At 40.1% G+C, this 19,614-nt stretch overlaps 1 protein-coding gene across 2 annotated transcripts in view; it reads left to right on the top strand.

The window, feature by feature from the left end:
• TMCC3 (transmembrane and coiled-coil domain family 3) overlaps positions 1–15,220 on the top strand; it is a 144,513-nt gene extending 129,293 nt beyond the window's left edge. For both annotated transcript variants that reach the window (XM_063396320.1, XM_063396319.1), the window contains exons 2-4: positions 4,720–5,618; positions 7,087–7,222; positions 9,885–15,220. In XM_063396320.1, the coding sequence (XP_063252390.1) occupies positions 4,720–5,618; positions 7,087–7,222; positions 9,885–10,187 (1,338 nt within the window). In that variant the 3' untranslated portion in view covers positions 10,188–15,220. The remainder of the gene's footprint in view (positions 1–4,719; positions 5,619–7,086; positions 7,223–9,884) is intronic.
• Positions 15,221–19,614: the final 4,394 nt, after the last annotated feature.

Raw genomic sequence — 19,614 nt, forward strand, 5'->3', positions numbered from 1 at the left:
CATCCCAAAGATGTAGGCTTTCTCGAGCCTGATGCATATATGCATCTGTCTTGTAAATGCTTTTTTTCTCAATGCTTTTTAAAGGTACTTTCTAAAAAAGCATAAAGGAAATCTATGACCTGAAGAGCAGAGTTCCATTTGATACCTTTAACATAGGGGACTTATCTCTCGCTTGTCAGTGGAGAGCCATTGGCACAGTCAGTGGAACACAGGATGTGATTCCTCTGAGCAGCCACGCGATGTGGGTTGCACTAGGGTGGGCTGCATGCCCTTTGTACTCTGCTCACTAGGGACTTTTTCTCCCATATGGATCCCACCCAGGATCTTTGGGGAAGAAATAAGGTCTTCTAGGTCTGCTTTATGTTTTCCAGTAGTAGGATACAATGACCAATCTCTATAGGCCATTAAACATATTTTCACCTGTTTAGCAGACCCTGTCCATGTGGAATCCCTTTCCAACCATCTTGCCTGTGACACTGGGGAACATGGGTCCTGCTGTGCTCTGGGCTCATTGGTAGCATGGCCTGCAAGTCTGACCTTTGTGCTGCTTTTGCAGACAGTAAGTGAAGAAACACGTGTATCATTATGATACCAATGAAAATCCTATCCTTGCTTCCGTGACTGGGTTTTCAATTCACTGTTGTGTTCTGAATGCTTCTTTTTGAATGGCAGGCTGCCTATTACCCAGCCCCCCACTTTACATTTAAGACAGAAAGTAAACCTGACAACTCATTTGCAGTGAAGGACTCCTAGCAGTGCACCTGTGTTCATTGCACCAAGCAGGGGTTTTGCTGTCCCTTCTGAAGCTCTGGACTTTGGCTTGGGATGGGTTGCATGGATATCATGGTCAGGCAGCTGGAGATCTGCTTGGCTCCTTGGAAAAAGGGGGACTGGGGCTTTATCTCTGAGAGTTACCTATCTAGTAATCTGTGGTGCCAGCCTCTGATGCAGGCTGGGAGCCTGAATTGCTTGACTTGCCTAAATCACTGTTTGTAAAGGCTCATATTTCAGCAGCACAAATATTACTATTAGTTCTCAACTGGGTTGTTGAAAAGTGTGTATGTGAACTCCTCCATAAGGTGCAGTGGTCTCTCTCCAAGGCCCAGGTTTCTTTTTTCAGGCTGACATCAGCTATGGCTATCCCAGCACCATATGCAAATTGGTTTTTTCCCTATTTTTTCCTAGAAGACAGATTGAGGGCATGTCTCTGCTATTTCCTCAAACTATGGGCTAGTGCCTTGACTTCCTGTCTACCTGGTGGTACCACATGTCTCAGGACTGCTGTTTCTCATCTGCTGCTAATGCCTAGCTCCCTGTTAATTACCATAATATGAGATATGTACGATGTTCTTTTTTTTAAAGTGCTTCTCCCTTCCAAAAGGCTGGCTCATCCATTTTAACTGTTGGGGTGCTACTGTATGTAAATGTATTTTTCTCTTGGCAACCACAATTTAAAAAATAATTAAAAAAAAAAAACAATCTCTCAACAACTTCTTTATTATTAACAGCTTGGAGGCCCTGTGAGATGCTGGGGACCCAGGAGTCACAGCAGGAACAATGGCATGGGATGGCATTCCTCATTTCTTCACACAGCATAACTGGAAGAGCACTCATGCAGTTTGATGGAGATGGCATTCAGTGTCCTGCCCTGGGAGGATTTCAGCCTGTATCCCAGGAGAGGGCCCTAGTCCCTGCAGGCATGAGGAAGCATCTCAGACTCCTACTTGCAGTCTTGTGCTCAGTATAAAGAATGAGGCATTCGATACAGCAGGAAGTGAAGCTAATTCTTCTCATCACAGGATGAGACTTGCAGCAAGAGGGATTTGGGGTAGGAATTGAAGATGGAAATCTGATGTCTTGGGGTAGCACTAGTGCTGAGCAATAAAACAATCACAAATGGATCATCAAGGTGAAAGAAAGGTGACAGGCCACTCACCCATTGTCTGCTTGCTTCTGATTTAAAATAACCAAACCAAAAATCCCAAAAAACTCTAAACCCTACAAAACCCAACCAACCAGCCCCTCACCTAAAAAAGAAATAAGTTCACCCCACACTATGCATCCCCTCCCAATAATGAGGTGTATTACACCAGCAGAGGATTTCAAGAGCCTGTGTTGCTTGACCCAGCTTTGCAACATGATGGCAGAGGACACCTGCCATTTTGTCCAAATACAGTCAGACAGAAAAAAAGTTTGATATTACTTTTTAGTACCCTAGTCAGCTCTCAATCCAGTAAGTAAAAAACCCTACTGCTAGCAGTGCTTTGGGAATTTAAGCACAAATCTTTTATAAACTTTACTGAATTTGAACTGCCCCTATGATTGGTTTTATTCAGGAGCAGATATGCCCCACGCTAAAAGATTTCCTCATGTCCAAAAGCACGGCAGCTTTTAGCAGATGTATTCCTTCAATGCTATTGTTCTTTTTATCTGTACTGCTTTTGTGGCCTTGAAGTTTCAGGAAGGCAGGGAGGGCTGGCCAATAGAGAGGCCAGTGAGGGAGAGGACATAGGGGAGAAGGGATCTGGTTTGGGCTTGTATCCAATTATTACAATACATTTCTAGACTATTTTTTACTGAGGAAGTAAACACTTACTGCCGTGTAAAGGTTAGATATAGACCCACCCATTCCTGGAAGTTATGTACAGCTTGTCCTGAGTGACATCAGTGATGGATCTGTTTTGTGTGTGTATACAATTCTGTGACTAATTACAGTATCAGTTTGTGCCAAAGCTTATTAAAAAAGATCTTCGATTGTTTCAAGAAATTCTTGTTTTATACTGAGCATTTGGATCAATACCAATTGTTTTTAACAAACTGGTAAAGTGTAGATCTATTAGGCCACAGTACTGGTTTAATCCCTGGGATAGAGTCTGAGTCTTAAAGGGCATCATTAACCAATATTCTCCAATTATAGACTCCAGAACTCTTTCAGTATGCATTTTTTAAGTGCCTTTTTTTTTAGGTATTGGTGAATATGAATTTTTAAGTTACCTGGTTTGTGCCTTGAGTGGTGCAGTAGCAAAAGAAAACTCAAGAAAAATCCTCACTGTAATCCTTGGCAATCTATAAGGAAAATCATATAAAGTAGTAGAGATGGTCGTGTCTCTGATCTTGTTCAGATCCACATTTATAGGTGCATCACCCCTTGCATTTGTACCTCAGCATGGTAGAGACAGAGTAGTTCTCCTGATCAGGCTGTGCACGATGCATGTATTAACAGTAGGACATTTTATCTGGTCACTGAGCTTGTATTTTAAGGATAGTACAAGAATCCCTGAGTGAATTTCCAGGAAATCTGCCAAAACTGTACAAGGATGGGAAAACAAACCTTACAACAATACTTAATGATGGGATTATGGTTTTTTAGTCAAGAAAAAGGTTGAATGGTGATCACTGGACATGTACACATAGGTCTGGCTGCATGATCTTCAGTATTATATATAATAATAAAAAACACTGTATTTGGAAATCAAACTTTTAATATAGTATCTCAGACATTTTGAAGCAAAGAGCAGTTAAAGCATTTATAATGCATCTTTAAGAGGTAGTTTAATATAGTTTCTGCCTTGTCTCTGCAATGGTCTTGCCTGAGGAATTATATTGGTTCCCTCTGATATTAAAGCTCTGAAAACGCATAATGGCTAGAGTGTTTGTTAAGCAGTCTCTACAGACATGACACCGTGGCAGCTGCAATGAAATGCACTTTGTCACACAGGCAAAACCAAAATGATAATAGGGATGAAGGTGTTTTGTTTAGGTCATTCTTCTCATGCCTCCCTCATAACTTTTACTTTATATAAGGAAACACTTTTAATGTTTTGTATCAGACTATCTTTCCTTTCTCTTGAGAAAGATAAAATGATCTATTGTGGTCAGTGTTGTGACGGAGTTGCCTACTTATTTTTGTTGTACTTCCAGAGTGCGTTTAAGGTGTCCAGATCCTATACTTGACTGACTGCTGTTTTCTTTCCTGAATTTATTTCTGTAAATCAGTGAACCTCCTATTCAAATAGAATTAGCACAGCAGATCAAGTTGTTGAGCACCTTCATCTAGCTGGAAAGTCAAATACAGGCCAATTCTTTCTCTATGCCCTGTGCTTTTAAAAACAGCAATTGCTTCCAGCTTGCAGGATACAAATAATTTTCAAGAGCTTTCTTTCAGCTAGTTTTGCAAAAACTTTGAACAGTGGGAGGAATTTGAATGGGATGTACCAAAAAAAGGCATTAAACCTGGGAAAATATACTGAACAGTATAGCACTGCTGTAGAGGGAAAAATCTGGCTACATCTCCATTGATGTTTGACCACTTCTAAGAGAAAAAATGGAGTCAGCCAATTTTTTTATCAGCCATGGTCTCTTTGAAACTTTTAATAATAAACAATATATTAAGGAACTTTTTCTAACTAGGTGTTATTCTCATTTTGTGTAAAACTGTAAGTGATTCTGAAAAGCTTACAGTGATTCTGTAAGCTATTCTGAATAATTTTCTCTTTAATCCATCTTTATTTTAAGAGAGACAAGCAGTTCCTTGGACTGTATTAACCTGTAGAAGTCAAGAAAAATACTACTTAATTTCAAAGAAAAGTTTATTATGCTTTGCTAATACAGGCCACCTTATACTATGCACTTGGCATAATTATATGTGGAAAAGTAAACTGGATGTTTGATTTAAAAAAAAAAATCAAATTCCACTTACCTCTTTTTCTTTTCTCTCAGGTGGAAAGACATGACATGAATACCCTGAGTTTACCACTTAACATCCGCCGTGGAGGTTCTGATACCAACCTGAACTTTGATGTACCAGATGGGGTCCTAGAATTTCACAAAGTCAAACTCAATGCAGACAGCTTGAAACAGAAAATCCTCAGGGTTACAGAGCAAATCAAGGTTGAACAAACAGCCCGAGATGGAAATGTGGCTGAGTATTTGAAACTGGTAAACAGTGCAGACAAGCAACAGGCTGGGCGCATTAAGCAAGTCTTTGAGAAAAAGAACCAAAAATCTGCCCACTCCATAGCCCAGCTGCAGAAGAAATTGGAACAGTATCACAAAAAGCTTAAGGATATTGAACAAAATGGATCTTCCAAAGCTACCAAGGATACTTCCAAAGATAACTTGAAGGATGTTCAACATGGAAAGTCTCGTGGCTCTGGGCACGGAACAGAGAGCAGCAAGTCAGGTGTGCCAGGTGTGTCTTTGACACCACCTGTCTTTGTTTTCAGCAAGTCTAGAGAGTTTGCCAACCTCATCCGAAACAAATTTGGTAGTGCAGACAACATTGCTCATCTCAAAAATACCCTGGATGAATTTCGGCCAGAAACGAGTTCTAGAACCTATGGGGGCAGTGCCACCATTGTTGCCAAACCAAAATATGTTAGTGATGATGAATGCTCAAGTGGGACTTCTGGATCAGCAGATAGCAACGGGAATACTTCCTTTAGTCCTGCTGTGGCGACTACCCTGGACAGCCAAGGAAAGCTTTCCATGATTTTGGAGGAACTAAGGGAGATCAAGGAGACACAGTCCCAATTAGCTGATGATATTGAGAATTTAAAAACCCAGTTTAAAAGAGACTATGGCTTTATTTCTCAGATGCTACAAGAGGAAAGATATAGGTATTTTTTTTTTAACTGTTCTCTTTAAATGACTTTTGGTATAGAAACTATTTGGAAAGTGTGTATGTGTGTGTGAGAGAGAGAGATTTCAGAAGCAAGATGAATAAGTAATTTCAATCAATATCTGGTACCAACATGTTTCATTCCTTCCAACAACTGAAAATACACATAGAATGTTTATATTTCCTATCAAATGGTGTAATGCCCTTTGCCTTTTGTCAAAGGCTGATCAGAAAACTCTCTCCTCTGTCATAGTTTTTGTGGGAATAATGTGAGTACTGCGTATAGGAGATGCCAATGGTTTTTTAGCTGGTAGAAGGATTCTCATCTAATGTGACTCAAAAAAGCTAACCGGTCTGTGGTGTAACAGAAGTGACTGACAGCTGATAAGTATACCCTTGACTGCTGAATACCTTGTCCAAATACTTCTCACACACATTGCTATCTTGTGGATGCAATGTCACCTTGTACCCTGGTGTAACACACAGCTGCAAGATGTAGTTTTAAGTGCTGTAGCACAACTTCATCTTGCATTTGTTACTTGACAATTAATTCCTTTATCATCCTCTGTGAGAAGTGGATGATATGCTCTACAGAGAGCTTTCGCCTGCTGTACTTACATCCCGTTTTTCCTACGGCTTGTTAAAGTGACGGTCGATTCTTAAGTCTTTACTACGCCAGTGGGCAAAATCTCGGTACGAAGAGCAATATTTCATTTGCTTATAGTTCTCAAAATACAACAAAAGGCTTGATACCATGTGGTAATATAGGGAGAAAAGATCAATGAAAGTGACCTATTGAACTCATGATTTGGTTTCAGAAGGCAGTGGCCTTTTCTGACAGCTCTCTGCCAATAAAATCTCAAGCCTCCTGCTACCTATTTCTAGACAATTTTACCTCCATCATTTTTGTGCTGACTGCAGTGTTTACCTCTTTGTGTGTTAAATCAAGTGAAGTGACAAACTCACAAAAAAATTTTAGTTTGCTGGTGATTTACTTGAACTGCTTTACCATGTAGAAGCATGCCAGAACAGACTGTACATAAATGGCAGAACCCTGCAGTTGTGTATGAGAGAGAACACATTTTTCGTGTCATTACTGGCAAGTTATTAACTGGCTCAAAGTTACTTATGAAACCAGATCTTCTTGGCTAATTTAAGAGTGAAAAATGTGAGTTGGATATCCTTAGGCACTGTTTATATTTGATATAATTTGCCAATGATGTACAAATATTTGCTTTTTAGCACCTACTGCCAGCAAGAAACACTCGAAAAAGGCTTTCAGAATGCTGAATAAATGTTTATGGAAAGTTTACAAAGTTTTTACTGATTTCTATATGTGCTTTGTAATGCCAGTCAGATGAATTTATCGTATGCTGAGAAAGTACCTTTTAAAATGTGCAATTGTTTTCATGATTTGGCATTACTTGAATAGAAGGCACTAAATTTAGATCTCTTTTCCTAATAAGATACGAAAGATTGGAAGACCAGTTAAATGACCTCACTGACCTTCATCAACATGAGACAGCAAACTTGAAACAGGAGTTAGCCAGCATAGAGGAGAAGGTGGCATATCAGGCCTATGAGAGATCACGAGATGTTCAGGTACTTATTTTCCTTAACAGAATCTTCTAACGTTTTGTAGAAATCTTGTACCATGAAACACTTGCATTTTTCTACATATTTTAAAATAAGGAATATGGGGAAAGATTTAAGCCCTGTTTTCTCTGTTTTAAGGTGAAAATCCAGCACACTGAATCAGTGACAGTCTCCACTTGTTTCTCTGGATTCAGGATTTTTTCTGCTGAAACTGATGATACGGCCTAGGCAGACTTGAAGAATAGCCCATTTTAGTTTCTTTCACAGAGGAGGAAGGAATAGAGTCTCTTTGTATTGTGTGACATAACAATTCTGACGATGTCCTGACACAAACCTCTTGCTCAGACTTTCTCCAATTTGTAGCTTCATCACTGGCAGGGATTATTATAAATTGAGCCTAGGGTAAAAAGTAAGAGAGCTTAGATTTATAAATAGACTTGTAGATGAGCCAGTTATAATTAAAGAGTTTTAAGCCATGGTCACAACAACTTCTGTAATTAAAGCTGTGGGATATGTTCACCTTAGTGATCGGTTGTAGTCATGTCTGACTTCAATCAAAAGCCAGTAATAATGCCTACAAGTATGTCCTGACAGCATGTAATTACATATATACTTGAATATTTATATACAATACAAGCACTTACATAATGCATAATATTTCCACTCAAAGTCTGAGGAAGTGGTGAAAAATGGTGAAAACACAGTTATGCCTTACCTATTCATGAACAACTGAGGAATGCTCAAAGACTATATTCATATTGGCTCAGATGGTAAAAGAACCTAAAACCTGACCTGTATACACCTGTGCTCACACTTCTAAACAGAGAGAGTGCAAGCAGCATGATCACAGTTTCCTAAATGTGAGTTAGGAAGCTCCTGGGAACAGAGTGGGAAAGGGATGGTATTGAATCTAAGCATATTATAGGTTTCATTGTAGGTTTAAACAAGAGAGATCTCTCACAGATTTAAGGAAGACTCCTTTCAGTGAAGGCATCTTGAGGATGTAAAAAGATAATGAAACCTGATTTATCCAACAGAAGGGCTGTGAAATATTTCCTAACTCATTAGCAGAGTCCTGGAGGGGTGTCAGAGACTCCTAATTGAAGTGCTATGTAGATACAACCTCGTTTCTTTTATCTCTGTACACTTGAGCCCATTTAAAGCTATCTCTTTGGGGTTTTGGAAAATTAGCTAGAATAGGGTAAAAGGATTTAAGCTCTGGATATTTTCAGTTATAGCCTATCTCTGTCACTAAAAGATGTGCAGATAGTTTTAAAGACGTATTCAGCCTCTCAATGCAGAACTACAGGTATCAGACTTTTGGAGCTGGACTTTCTCTAAAGCTGCATAAGACAGTTTGAGGATAACTTGCAGTCAGAGTGGAAGAAAGGCCAGGGAAGTTCATTAGTGTATAGTGGAGAACATGCCTGAACAATAACAGACTTTGTGCCACCCATTAAGAACTAGAATTGTTAGAATTGTTTCTAATTCCTAGAGCAGTGAAAGGAAGCAGTCTTGTGTAAGGCACTGTGACATGCTCTGTGGTGACCTTGGTGCCTGGCCAGTTCCTTGGTAAGCCAGTTCAGCTTGTGAAACAACACAGAACTGAACCAGCAAGGGAAAGCTGATAACTCTCTGGGTGTTTATACACAGAAGTTTGGTTTGAGACAGCTTACTGTGTGAGCAGGTGAACAACCTTGTTAATGCAAGGAAAATGTCTGGAGTTTGGGAGTGGGGAAGCAAGTAGGGATGCTGGAGCGTTGGTTTTCTTTGTCACACAGTGGTAAAAGATTATGTCAAGGTGATCAATCTCAGGAAATTATAGCTTTGCCCCATGTTACACAGTGGTGCCCAAATCCCAACTCCAGCAAAAAGCTGACATTTTGGCAAGTAGGTGAAGTTGGACGTTTTTCTGTATTTTGCTTTGGGAGGGCTTAAACATGGGGGTAGTGTCTTTAGAAAGCATTTTACTCAAAGACCACTTTTAGTCCATCCTCAAGCAGAAGAGACAGGTGTGCTTTCTTTAGAACAAATTGTGAAGCGGAACAGATCATGTGAGAGAGAATCCCATAAAAGCATCTCCACAGGTTGTTCTACTGTCTTCACACTGACAGAGGGAGAAGGCCAGATCTCCCAGAGGACTCAAGCCCAACCCTGTAGGATGGGTAGCTTTGAGAGCAAAATTAATGTAGACCACAGAGGCAGTGTAACCCAAGTGTTACATGTTGCAAAGTATACTTAATGAGTATCACAGCAAGCCCAACTCATGTTTTCTATAGGATATACAAAGAAACAAATTCTCTTGCTGTTTTGATGGTGATAGTTGCTATGGCAACAGCTTCACTAGTACTTTTATCAACAGTAGCCATAGGAAACAATTGCCATGAACAGTAAAGTTATGATACTTTTTCTTGAGCATGAAACAAGAACAAACCTACATTTTTGACAGTATTGTTAGACTTGATTATGCCTGAGCAAACAGTGACACACTCATTCAGACATCTATGTGCATTTATTTTATTTTTTTAAAAGTTGGTGGTTCATTGAGAGTTTAGCAGTCTATAATAAATGACACGTTTCATCTAGCTGATGGATGGCTCTGCAGCTAAAATGTGAAGGAATGTTGAATGGAAATATGGCTGCCCTAATTGTTGTTTTCTGTCTCCAGGAAGCCTTGGAATCATGCCAGACCCGGGTTTCCAAACTGGAGCTCCATCAGCAAGAACAGCAAGCACAGCAGTCTGAAACAGTTAATGCCAAAGTGCTCCTGGGGAAGTGTATAAATGTTGTCCTGGCCTTCATGACTGTCATCTTAGTGTGTGTTTCTACTATTGCGAAGTTCATTGCTCCTATGATGAAGAGCCGTTTTCATATCATCTGCACTTTTTTTGCAGTGACGCTGCTGGCAATATTTTGTAAAAACTGGGATCATATCATTTGTGCTATAGAAAGAATGATTATACCAAGATGAAGCTGTTGGACTGGCTGTTTCTTTCTTTTTTTTTTCTTTCTTTTTTCTTTTTTTCCCCCCTCTTTTTTAAGCACTGTGTGTGTACAAATTCTGGTGTAAATATATAAAAGTATACTTGTTGGCAGTCAGTTGCCTGTTCAATCTGATTTTGTCTAACTGGCTGTATCTGTGATGAACTGCTCACTTAAGTCAGTCTTCTGCCTTAATCCAAAAGGTTTTCCACTTTCCAAACCCATACCCACAAAAGATGGTATGATGGTCTGGGAGGGATCCCAGCAACTGCAGGTGTCAGATGTGCTTTTTACTAGGCTGAAGTGCAAAGAATGTGAATAGGAGGGAGTGCCATAATGTGTGTCAGCTCTGTTAGACTGATAGTTAATTTTCTCTCTGAATCCAACTAGAGTGATAAGCCTAACTATGCAATCATGTGTATTGATTGTTCTAGATTCTAAATTAATGGGTATCATTACATGGGATTATGAGTTTTCAAGACTAACAAAACATGATGCTTCTGGTAGTAACTTTGTGCACAGAGTTTATTGTTTGTAAATGAGACCAGTGATGACTATTGAACACAGTTAGGAGTTGTTTTGTCCTGGCACTGTTCCTTATCACATTTGGGAAACATATACATGTGGCATAAGACTTCCAAAGGTGGACTGAATTGAATTATAAGGTCCACAGGCAACTTTGTAAAGGAGTTAAGAAGCAAGTAACTGGTAAGTAAGTTGTCATCCACACCAAAGCACTCACTTGTTCAAGCCCTGCAACCTGCAAGGGGAAAGAAGTACACAGAAAGGCAACATTGAGGTTAGCCTTTGTTAGCACTGAATTGTTGGGGTGTTCTAACTGAGTGCAATGCATACAGGTGGTGGGACCCTGGCTACAGTGGATTTCTTTCTTCTGTCAGATTAAAAAATGTGGCAGAAACGTGAGGGAACAGCTTCTTAGGGGGAGCAGGGAGTTAAACTTCTGTAAATATAGGAACTGTAGACACTCTCAACAAACATTCCTGAACATAATGTATTAACATGCAATACCACTACTAGGAGACAGGGTTGGGTTTGTTTTCCCACTGGCATTTATTTTGCTTGATTTAAGAACGGCAAAAAAAATTCCCTGAAATCAGATTGGCTTTCAGCCATGATGTTAACCAAGATCTTTATTTAAAACAAACAAACACATCTCAAAACAAACCACCTCAACCAGAATTCTTCTCCACTTTCCATTAAGTGAAAAAACAGTGTCTCCAATTATTTGATGTTCAGTGTCAGTAACTGTGAAAATAATTGTCATGACATTTTCTTTTCAGTTGCAGTATTTTTTATGCTGGTATTATGGGAGGGAGGGCATAGTTTGATGTGTATATTTCTTTTTAATCAAGTGCAATAGTTGCTATAGAAGTTGTGAAGACTTTATTCTGAAGAAAGGGAGTAGGTGAGTGAAAGGTAGGGAAGAACTCTGACATTTTACTACAGTCAGATAAACAGTGAATAGTTACTATTTTTGGCTACAGGAACTGAAGAAGGGACAGAATGAACTTAAGTAATAATAATATAACTCAGAATTTAGAAAATTCAATTAAAGTACTCACAAATATTTAAAGAATTCTTTATATGTGCTAAGTCTTTAATGGAGTCAGGAAGAATTGTGCTGGTTTGCAGTCACTGGAAATGGATCAGATCAGGCACACCCATGTTATCCTAACCCAGCCCTACCTTATCTCAAGAGGGAAGTGGAGTGGAAACCAAAACCAAACAAAGAAGAGCCCAACCAAGACCAACAACTGGTTCTGATCCTAAGAATGCTGTGACTCTTCCTGGTGTTCTTTTGCCATCTCTTTTATAATTTCCATTCTCCTCTTCAGCTTGCACAGCCAACTTCTGCATTGGCCTCTAGAAAATAGCTAGTTTAGCATTTTGTTAAATGGGTTAAGAAGGATAGATGTGCAGAAAAGGAATGCCATGTGTTAATAATGTTTACATAAGAAAAACTCCTTTACCTATTGCATGATTATACATTTATATAATCCTCCCAGTGCTACTTTATGTTAAATCAGGTAGGCTCAAGGACAGGCAGGAAAAAGGTTAGTATTTTTCTTATAACAAAGGATGTTGGTGTGGTACCACCTGGAAACGTGAAGGCTTCTGCTCCAAGGGCATCCTGTTACAATTCTAGAAGATCACCTCAGTGCAAAATGAGGGTAGAATCCAAAATCGATGGCTCTACAAAAGATTGCTCACTGTCTTGATAGAATCTGACTGGGCTTAAATTCTAAATTGGAAACAGGAAGGTCTTGCATTGGCTTTACATCTGGCAGAGGACACAGAAAAAGCTATAAAGGCTGCATAATGTTACAACATTATGCAACAACCTAATTGGTGAATGGGTGCATCACTTCTCTAGGTTATTTTCTCTGCTGGGTTTGAATCACTGGATGATGTGACACATGTCAAGAAAATAATAAAAAATGTAAAGTGAAGGGCAAAAGCCTGCTTTTGAGTGAAACTGTTGTTGTTTTGCACAGAGTGAGACTTCAGTGCCAGGAGCTCTGCCATATGGAAGGCCACTCAAGGAGGGAGGTCTCCCATCCTGCCTTCGACCTCCCATTTCCTACCTTGTGCTAACACTGGTATGTGGTGAAGTCTTCCATGTGCCATGTTAGCTCACTAGACTGGAAGAAAAATGTGGTGAAAGAGGTAGATGGTTCTCCACATCTAGAGACTTAAAGGGCTAGTAAAAAGGTCTCAAGTATGAAGCTGGGATTTTAAGGGAGATGAGCCTTTTCTTCTTGTTGCAGTGAATCATTAGCTGTCCCTAAAACTGGGCTCCAGGCAGACTCTCTGCAGATTGCTGGGAGAGCTTCAGTTTAGAAAAGTTCTTCCTAGATTTTTCCTACAGGGAACAGATACAAACAGCCCTAGCATGTGATGGGACAGGCCAGCAGCTGTGTCTAGGACTGTGACTTGGGATCAAGACAAGGCTGGTACCTGACCTAGCCAGGGCTGATGCCTCTGCCATTAGCTTCAGTATGGGCATCACTTCCTCCCTTTAGGCTGGGGTTATGTGTTTTACATATTAGTGTGTGTATCTGGCCTGCAGTCTGAGCTCTGCTTCCTGTGAAAGTATGTGTAGGCCAACCCAAAGAATTGCAGTTCTCCCACTGAGAACTCTGTTCAGCCTCTCAGTCAATTAACTGTGTTCTATCAGGATACCATTTGCTTTTACATTCTCATACAACACATCAAACATTCTTAGGATACTCCTTACACTTACTCATCATGAGCCTCTAAAACACTCCCACTCAACAAAAAGTTGCCAGACAGTGTCTTTGCTGCTTGATGCTGCCCAGTAGGCAAGTATTTAATTTTACTTTGGTAGTAGTTCTCTGATGGAAAAGCCCTTCTATAAGTTGTTAATACCTGTTCTGTAGGCTTTTGGCAGCTTTTTGTTGGGAGGTTTCTGGAGACTTAGTTTCTTATGAAAGTTAGCACAATTTTCCTTATTTCTCCTATTTCAGCATTCAGGATAAATGAGGTTTCCTCTAAAAATTGTCTAATGGATCTCTCTGCTAGCTTCAACTATAGCTCCATTATTGTTGAAAGTCCAATTAGTGATTGGCAGAACTGATCAAGATCCAATTTAAATTATTCTTCTTTCTGCTTTACATTATAGTCATTCATGCAACTTCTCATTTTTTTTCTGGTCCTGTGGTGTCTTTTTGCTGAATTCTTACAGGCACTAAAAATTTTCACTGCATTTTAGTTTAATATCAAAATATTTGCATTATGCAGTGCCTCTGCTGCAGGACATCTATCAATATAGCTCTGATGTCTGCACTCCAGGAAGGATATTTAAAAACCAATGGTTTTCTTTGAACAAATCATGACCGCTTATCTGGGGAATGGCAATGCGAAAGGTGAAGACAATTTGCTGTAGGAAAGATGCATGATCCACTCACCAGAAGCTGAAGCTAGACAAATCCAGTGTAAGCATAAGGTTCAGTTTTGCAATCATAAGGGTTGCCAGCTAATTATTAGCTACTGAGTGACATAATAAGCAAGGACTCCAAAATTTGAAGTTGATTTAGTTCAGGCTTATGTTTGATACAAAGTTAACTGCATAATAACAACTAGTGCTTTCTGAAATCAGAATCATTGAACAAGAAATTCAGGAAAGAGACAAGAAAACACAGAAGCTTGTAGTTAATTTAGAAGGTACGAGAGCCTATTTTCTTGTTTGGTTGGTTTTGTTTTAGGAAACCAAGTCCTTTCCACTGTGATAGAGATATTTTACTGCTGGATTCAATGAAACAACAGAAGATAAACAGAGATTAATGTAATTAAACACTTTAATTTCAATATCAGAATTTAATCTCTTCTGAAAGTCCATGTAGGACTAGCAATCAGGCAAATTTATTTTCCACTATTTTTAACCAACCAAATATATATTTGCTTTCTTCATTCACCATCATGCCAGAACATGGCCTTTAAGTACAGGCAATTAAAAGGGCTTGTTTTCAGATTAAGTTGGAATTATCTCTCTGATGCTAATCCTGCACAAAGTATCAGACAATTTTACATTGCAATAGTGAAAGACTAAGAAAAGTTTTATTTTAGTCAATGAAATTGCTTATTTTCCCTGAAAAAGCCAACTGGGATGATGCTGTATATAAGGACTGCATGAGGCCAAGTTGATCTGTCTTGTACGGTTGATTTGCTGTAGGTTTAGCATATTGAATTGTACTGTTGTTGGAAAGTTTTGCACAAAGCCACCTTTCCCTTTAACCCAGGGAACCTGGGTCTCATAGTATCAAGGCGTACCAAAAATTGTCTGCTTTTTTTGATTAAAGTTAATTGTCTTGGTGTGTGACTTGCAATGTTTCTCATACTATTTCCATTTTGTGCAGCACTGTGGAAAGATTCAACTATGAAAATGTAATTTTTGTATATTTGGTTGTGTAGTCATGACTGCCTCTACGGTGCCATTAACATTTTTTAAAATAAAAATATTTACATTTATTTGGTGATTAATATTGTCTCTTAAACTTTGTCTGATCTCCCAAACCCCTAACAGTTTTATTTTCTCAGTAACAAATTATTCAATTAACAGTGATAAAGTTAACCCAGTGAGCACAAGGCCCAGTTTTAATATACTGACAAATCTGAGCATTCTGCTCTGCTTCAATTTTGACCAAAACCTGTTGAGTTTCACTTACAGTTGTGACATGGCAAAACTGCAAACATCAAACTAGGTATCATTTTATCCAAAGCTTGTGTGAAATTTGCTATGCAAATGTTGTGCTATCGTGCCAGGCAGCTGGACTCACTTTGGATTTTTTTTTTTTACTTAGAATTAAAAACTTAAGAAGTACTTTTATGTTATTGTTAGAAACCTTGGTAATGTGACAAAAAATAGAACAAAACATTTGCATTTATTATTCATAAAGCAGAGGTCTTGTCAGCTGGCACTGGCAGTCATTGGGAATGATGTTCTTTTTATTCCAAGAACAGAGGAGAAACAGTGCCATAACAGATCCCTTTGCAATCACACAGTACTTCTTTTTTTCTCCTATTTGATGAAGAGCACAGGGGCTGCAGTGTCACCTGCAGACTTTCCAAGGTCTTGTCATGCTGAGTTTCACATGGGTTCCAGGTTTTGGGGGTTTTTTTTCCTATATCAAGGCTAATTCCATTCACAAACAGCAGCTTCTCTGATAACCCTTAATGATTTTGCCCATTTCTGCCATGGGCTGAATAATAGCTGCTAACCAGGCAAACCAGACATTAAAAAAATGCACCTCACTCATCATCAGTTCTCCCAGTTGCTCAAAACTCTGGCTTTGGAGAGTGCATAGCACACCCTGGTAACTGCTTTAACACCTAAAATTAGAAAGGCACAGAGTAAAACACAACAGTTCTGTTGAACAGTTGAAGCACAGAAAGAGAAGTGTCACTTGTTGCCAAGAAGCAGCCGCTGTGCAGTGTTAGCAATCACTGGGTAAAACAAATAACCCTTACCAGCAGCGTACTCTGAAAATACTTCGAGCTGGTGTCCCAAATAACTCCAAGAATCAAAGGCACCCAAGACTTCATCTGCTGTTATGTTATTGCAGCTCATTTTGCAACACCCAGAACTGCTCTGAACTAGCTGGTTGAGGCAGTGCTAGCAGAGCAGTTTATAAACTTAGTGATAAATTCTTCATAAATGTGTGTCCTTATTTCTCTGCTTCTGCTGCGAGGGCACAGCAGTCAAACAGCAGGTTCTGCCTCCCCTGGCAACTGGCACTGCACTGATGAAATTGAAAGGAGAAATTTCCACACTGTATCCTCCTCAATTCCTGTTTGGACTGTGACTTAGGTGACAACTCATTAGTTCTGTGAAGTTGCCTAGTGGATCGATGCTATGTCACCTTTTATGTGTGGCCTACCAGATTCAGACAGAAGTGGAGAGGCTGAACTACTGGACAGGCTGGTGCTCGTCACTTGTGGGGTTCTGCAGCACTCCATCCCCTGCCCCATTCTCTTCAACCTAATTAACAATTTGGATGCAGCACTCAAAGGAATACTAAATAAGTTGGCCAATGACACTAAATTGGGAGGAGCTGTCAACTCCTTCGAGGGCAGAGAGGCCCTGCAGAGAGATCGCAACAAATTAGAGATGGGCAATCACCAACCAAATGAAGCAGAACAAGGGAAAGTGCCACATGGTGCACCTGGGGCAGGGCAATCCTGGTTGTGTGTATGGAACGGGGAATGAGAGGCAGCCCTGCAGGAAAGGGACCTGGGGCTCCTGGTCAGTGGCAAGTTGAGCATGAGCCAGCAGTGCCCTGGCAGCCAAGAGGCACCAGACAGCCTGGGGTGTCCTGGGGGGCACCAGGCACAGCATCGCAGCAGGGCAAGGGAGGGGATTGTCCCCTCTGCTCTGAGCTGGGGCGGCCTCACCTCCAGTGCTGGGGGCAGGTCTGGGTGCCATGATATAAAACAGATATTCAACTATTGGAGAGTGTTCAAAGGAGGGCTACAAAGATGGTGAAGGGGTGGGAAGGGCAACCTGGGCAACCTTATAAGGATTGGCTGAGGACACTTGGTCTGTTCAGCCTGGAGAAGAGGAGACTGAGGGGAGACCTCATCACAGTCTGCAATTTGCTTGTGAGGGAAAGTGGAGGGGCGGGCACTGCTCTCTTCATTCTCGTGATCAGTGACAGAAGTTGACAAAACCGCATGAAACTGAGTCAGGGCAGGTTTAAGTTGGATATCAGGAAAATATTTTTTTACTCAGAGGGTGGTTGGGGACTGGAAGGGGCTCTTCAGGGAAGTGGTCACAGACCAAGCCTGGCAGAGCTCAAGATGGGTTTGGACAACCCTCTCAGACACATGGTGTGACTCTTAGAGTGTACTGTGCAGGGCCAGGAGTAGGACTCAATGACCTGATGAGTGTCTTCTAACTCAGCATAGACTATGATTCTATGATACTCTACACCTTAGGACATGCTTGAAGTTGGCCAGTGCTGAGCTTCTGAAAGAAGCTTTTGACAGAAACTTTAGGAATTGAGCTTGCATTTGATGTAGTCATGATCCCTTCAGCTGCAGAGTGTGGGATTCTACCCACCTGTGTGTGTAAATTTGGAAAAACTCTTTAGTAAGTTTTGTGGCTAGAATGGAATCAGTTTGATGGAAATGAAAGCACAGTCAGGACTGAAGCCTGTAATATATGACAAAAATGTACATGGAAAAAACCCTTGTAGCCTAAAAAATTCCCTTTATATTTTTCTGTTGAATACCATTTTAATGAGTTGGTACTGATCAGGAGAACATCTTTTTCCTCTGTAGTCATAGACACTTGGTGATAAAGACAGGTGATAAAGAAGATCAGCACGAGACACTGTACATCCAGGCTCACCAGAAAAGGAAAGAACACAATGCCTGTGTGGTCAGCAGTTCCATACAAGTAATCTGTGTGAGTAACAGCTTAATGAACTGCCTTAGGCTTTAGTCCTCTGTGCTAAAAATTGTACTCTGGTCCTACTGAGCTCAATGGTAAAAACCCCTCTGAGTTTAACTGGCCAAGACTTATCATAGCACTGTGGCACTTAAAAGCAATTCTGTCTTTTGACTCTGTAATGCCAAAAATATTCATTTTTTTGGGCAATCTACCCACCACAATGTATGGTTTTAAGTCTCTACCACAAGTAGCACACTACTTAGTCCCAGACATCTCTGCCACAATTGTATGGGTCAGTGAAACTATTGGGATGCTTTCAGGATCTGCTGACTCAGATAAAGAATAGAGCTTGTACTCCCAACACTAATTCCCCACTTGGCCTCTATCCTGCTGGGCTGGATTCAGGTCAAGGTGACATAGACTAAGCATGGATTAAACTACAGGTACAAGCAGCAGCATATGTACATTACAACAAAACCTTGTCTAAAGATATGCCACTGGGCTACAGGAGCTTGAGGATTTATCTAAACTAGCAACTATTTTCAGCTTGCTCAACTAAGGCAGCAAAGAAGCCTAAATGAGCTTTCAAACTCAAGACTTTTTCTGACCATACTTACTCAGTATACTCCACCAAAGACTGTATCTGCAAAACACATTGAAATATTTCCCTGGGCTTCTCCACATATTTGACAGCTCTTTATACATTACCTCTTTTGGTGTGAGAATAAACTTTGCTCTTTTGTGAAATGTTGATCCATCAAGGACTAATATAATATGACATTTAAAGAGTCACAAACAATCTCTAATACTGCTGATCAAAACCTGGAAGATCTCTAAATGAAATCTCTTTACTTTTATTCAAGCCAAAGTGAACTTCAAGTGTTCCTTAAAGAGACTTTTAAAAAATAAACTACTGAGACTATTAGCTGCATAAATTACTATTTTTACAAAAAAAAAATGCCTATGTTGTGGGAGATGTTTCAAATACGGGAGTTCGCCACTGTTGGAATAATTCTTTTTTATATAAAGGTGTTATACATGTTTCCTTTACATACTGAGTTAGAAGAGAAATCAAACCAACCCCAGTATGTGGTTCTCCTCTCTCCCTAACAGGATGGCTTAATTTCCCCCCCATATTTGTCTAGTAATATTTAAAATCTTCATTTTCTAGCTGTTTCTGCCTTTTGTTGAGATCCATCTCTTGATTGACCCTCTCTTCTCTTTTTGCTGTGTGCATCAGCCCCACTTGTTCTCCTATAAGCTCTGCTTTCTCTTCCTCTTTCCTTCAGCCATTTGCTCCTTGTGCCCTTGAACATCATCTTGATTCTTGCTTTTTGTCTCTTTCCTGGTACTCTCAAGATTCCCATCTGGGTCACTACAGCAGCACTCCTTCCAAAGTGAGCAGGGGTGGGATGGTCACTGTGACGAAGAAGAGTCCCATTACCACCCACACCTCGGAACCGCTGGCCATCAGTGAGAGACT

Source organism: Prinia subflava, chromosome 4 (genome assembly GCF_021018805.1).
Source record: "Prinia subflava isolate CZ2003 ecotype Zambia chromosome 4, Cam_Psub_1.2, whole genome shotgun sequence".
In the NCBI taxonomy this organism is placed as follows: Eukaryota; Metazoa; Chordata; class Aves; order Passeriformes; family Cisticolidae; genus Prinia; species Prinia subflava.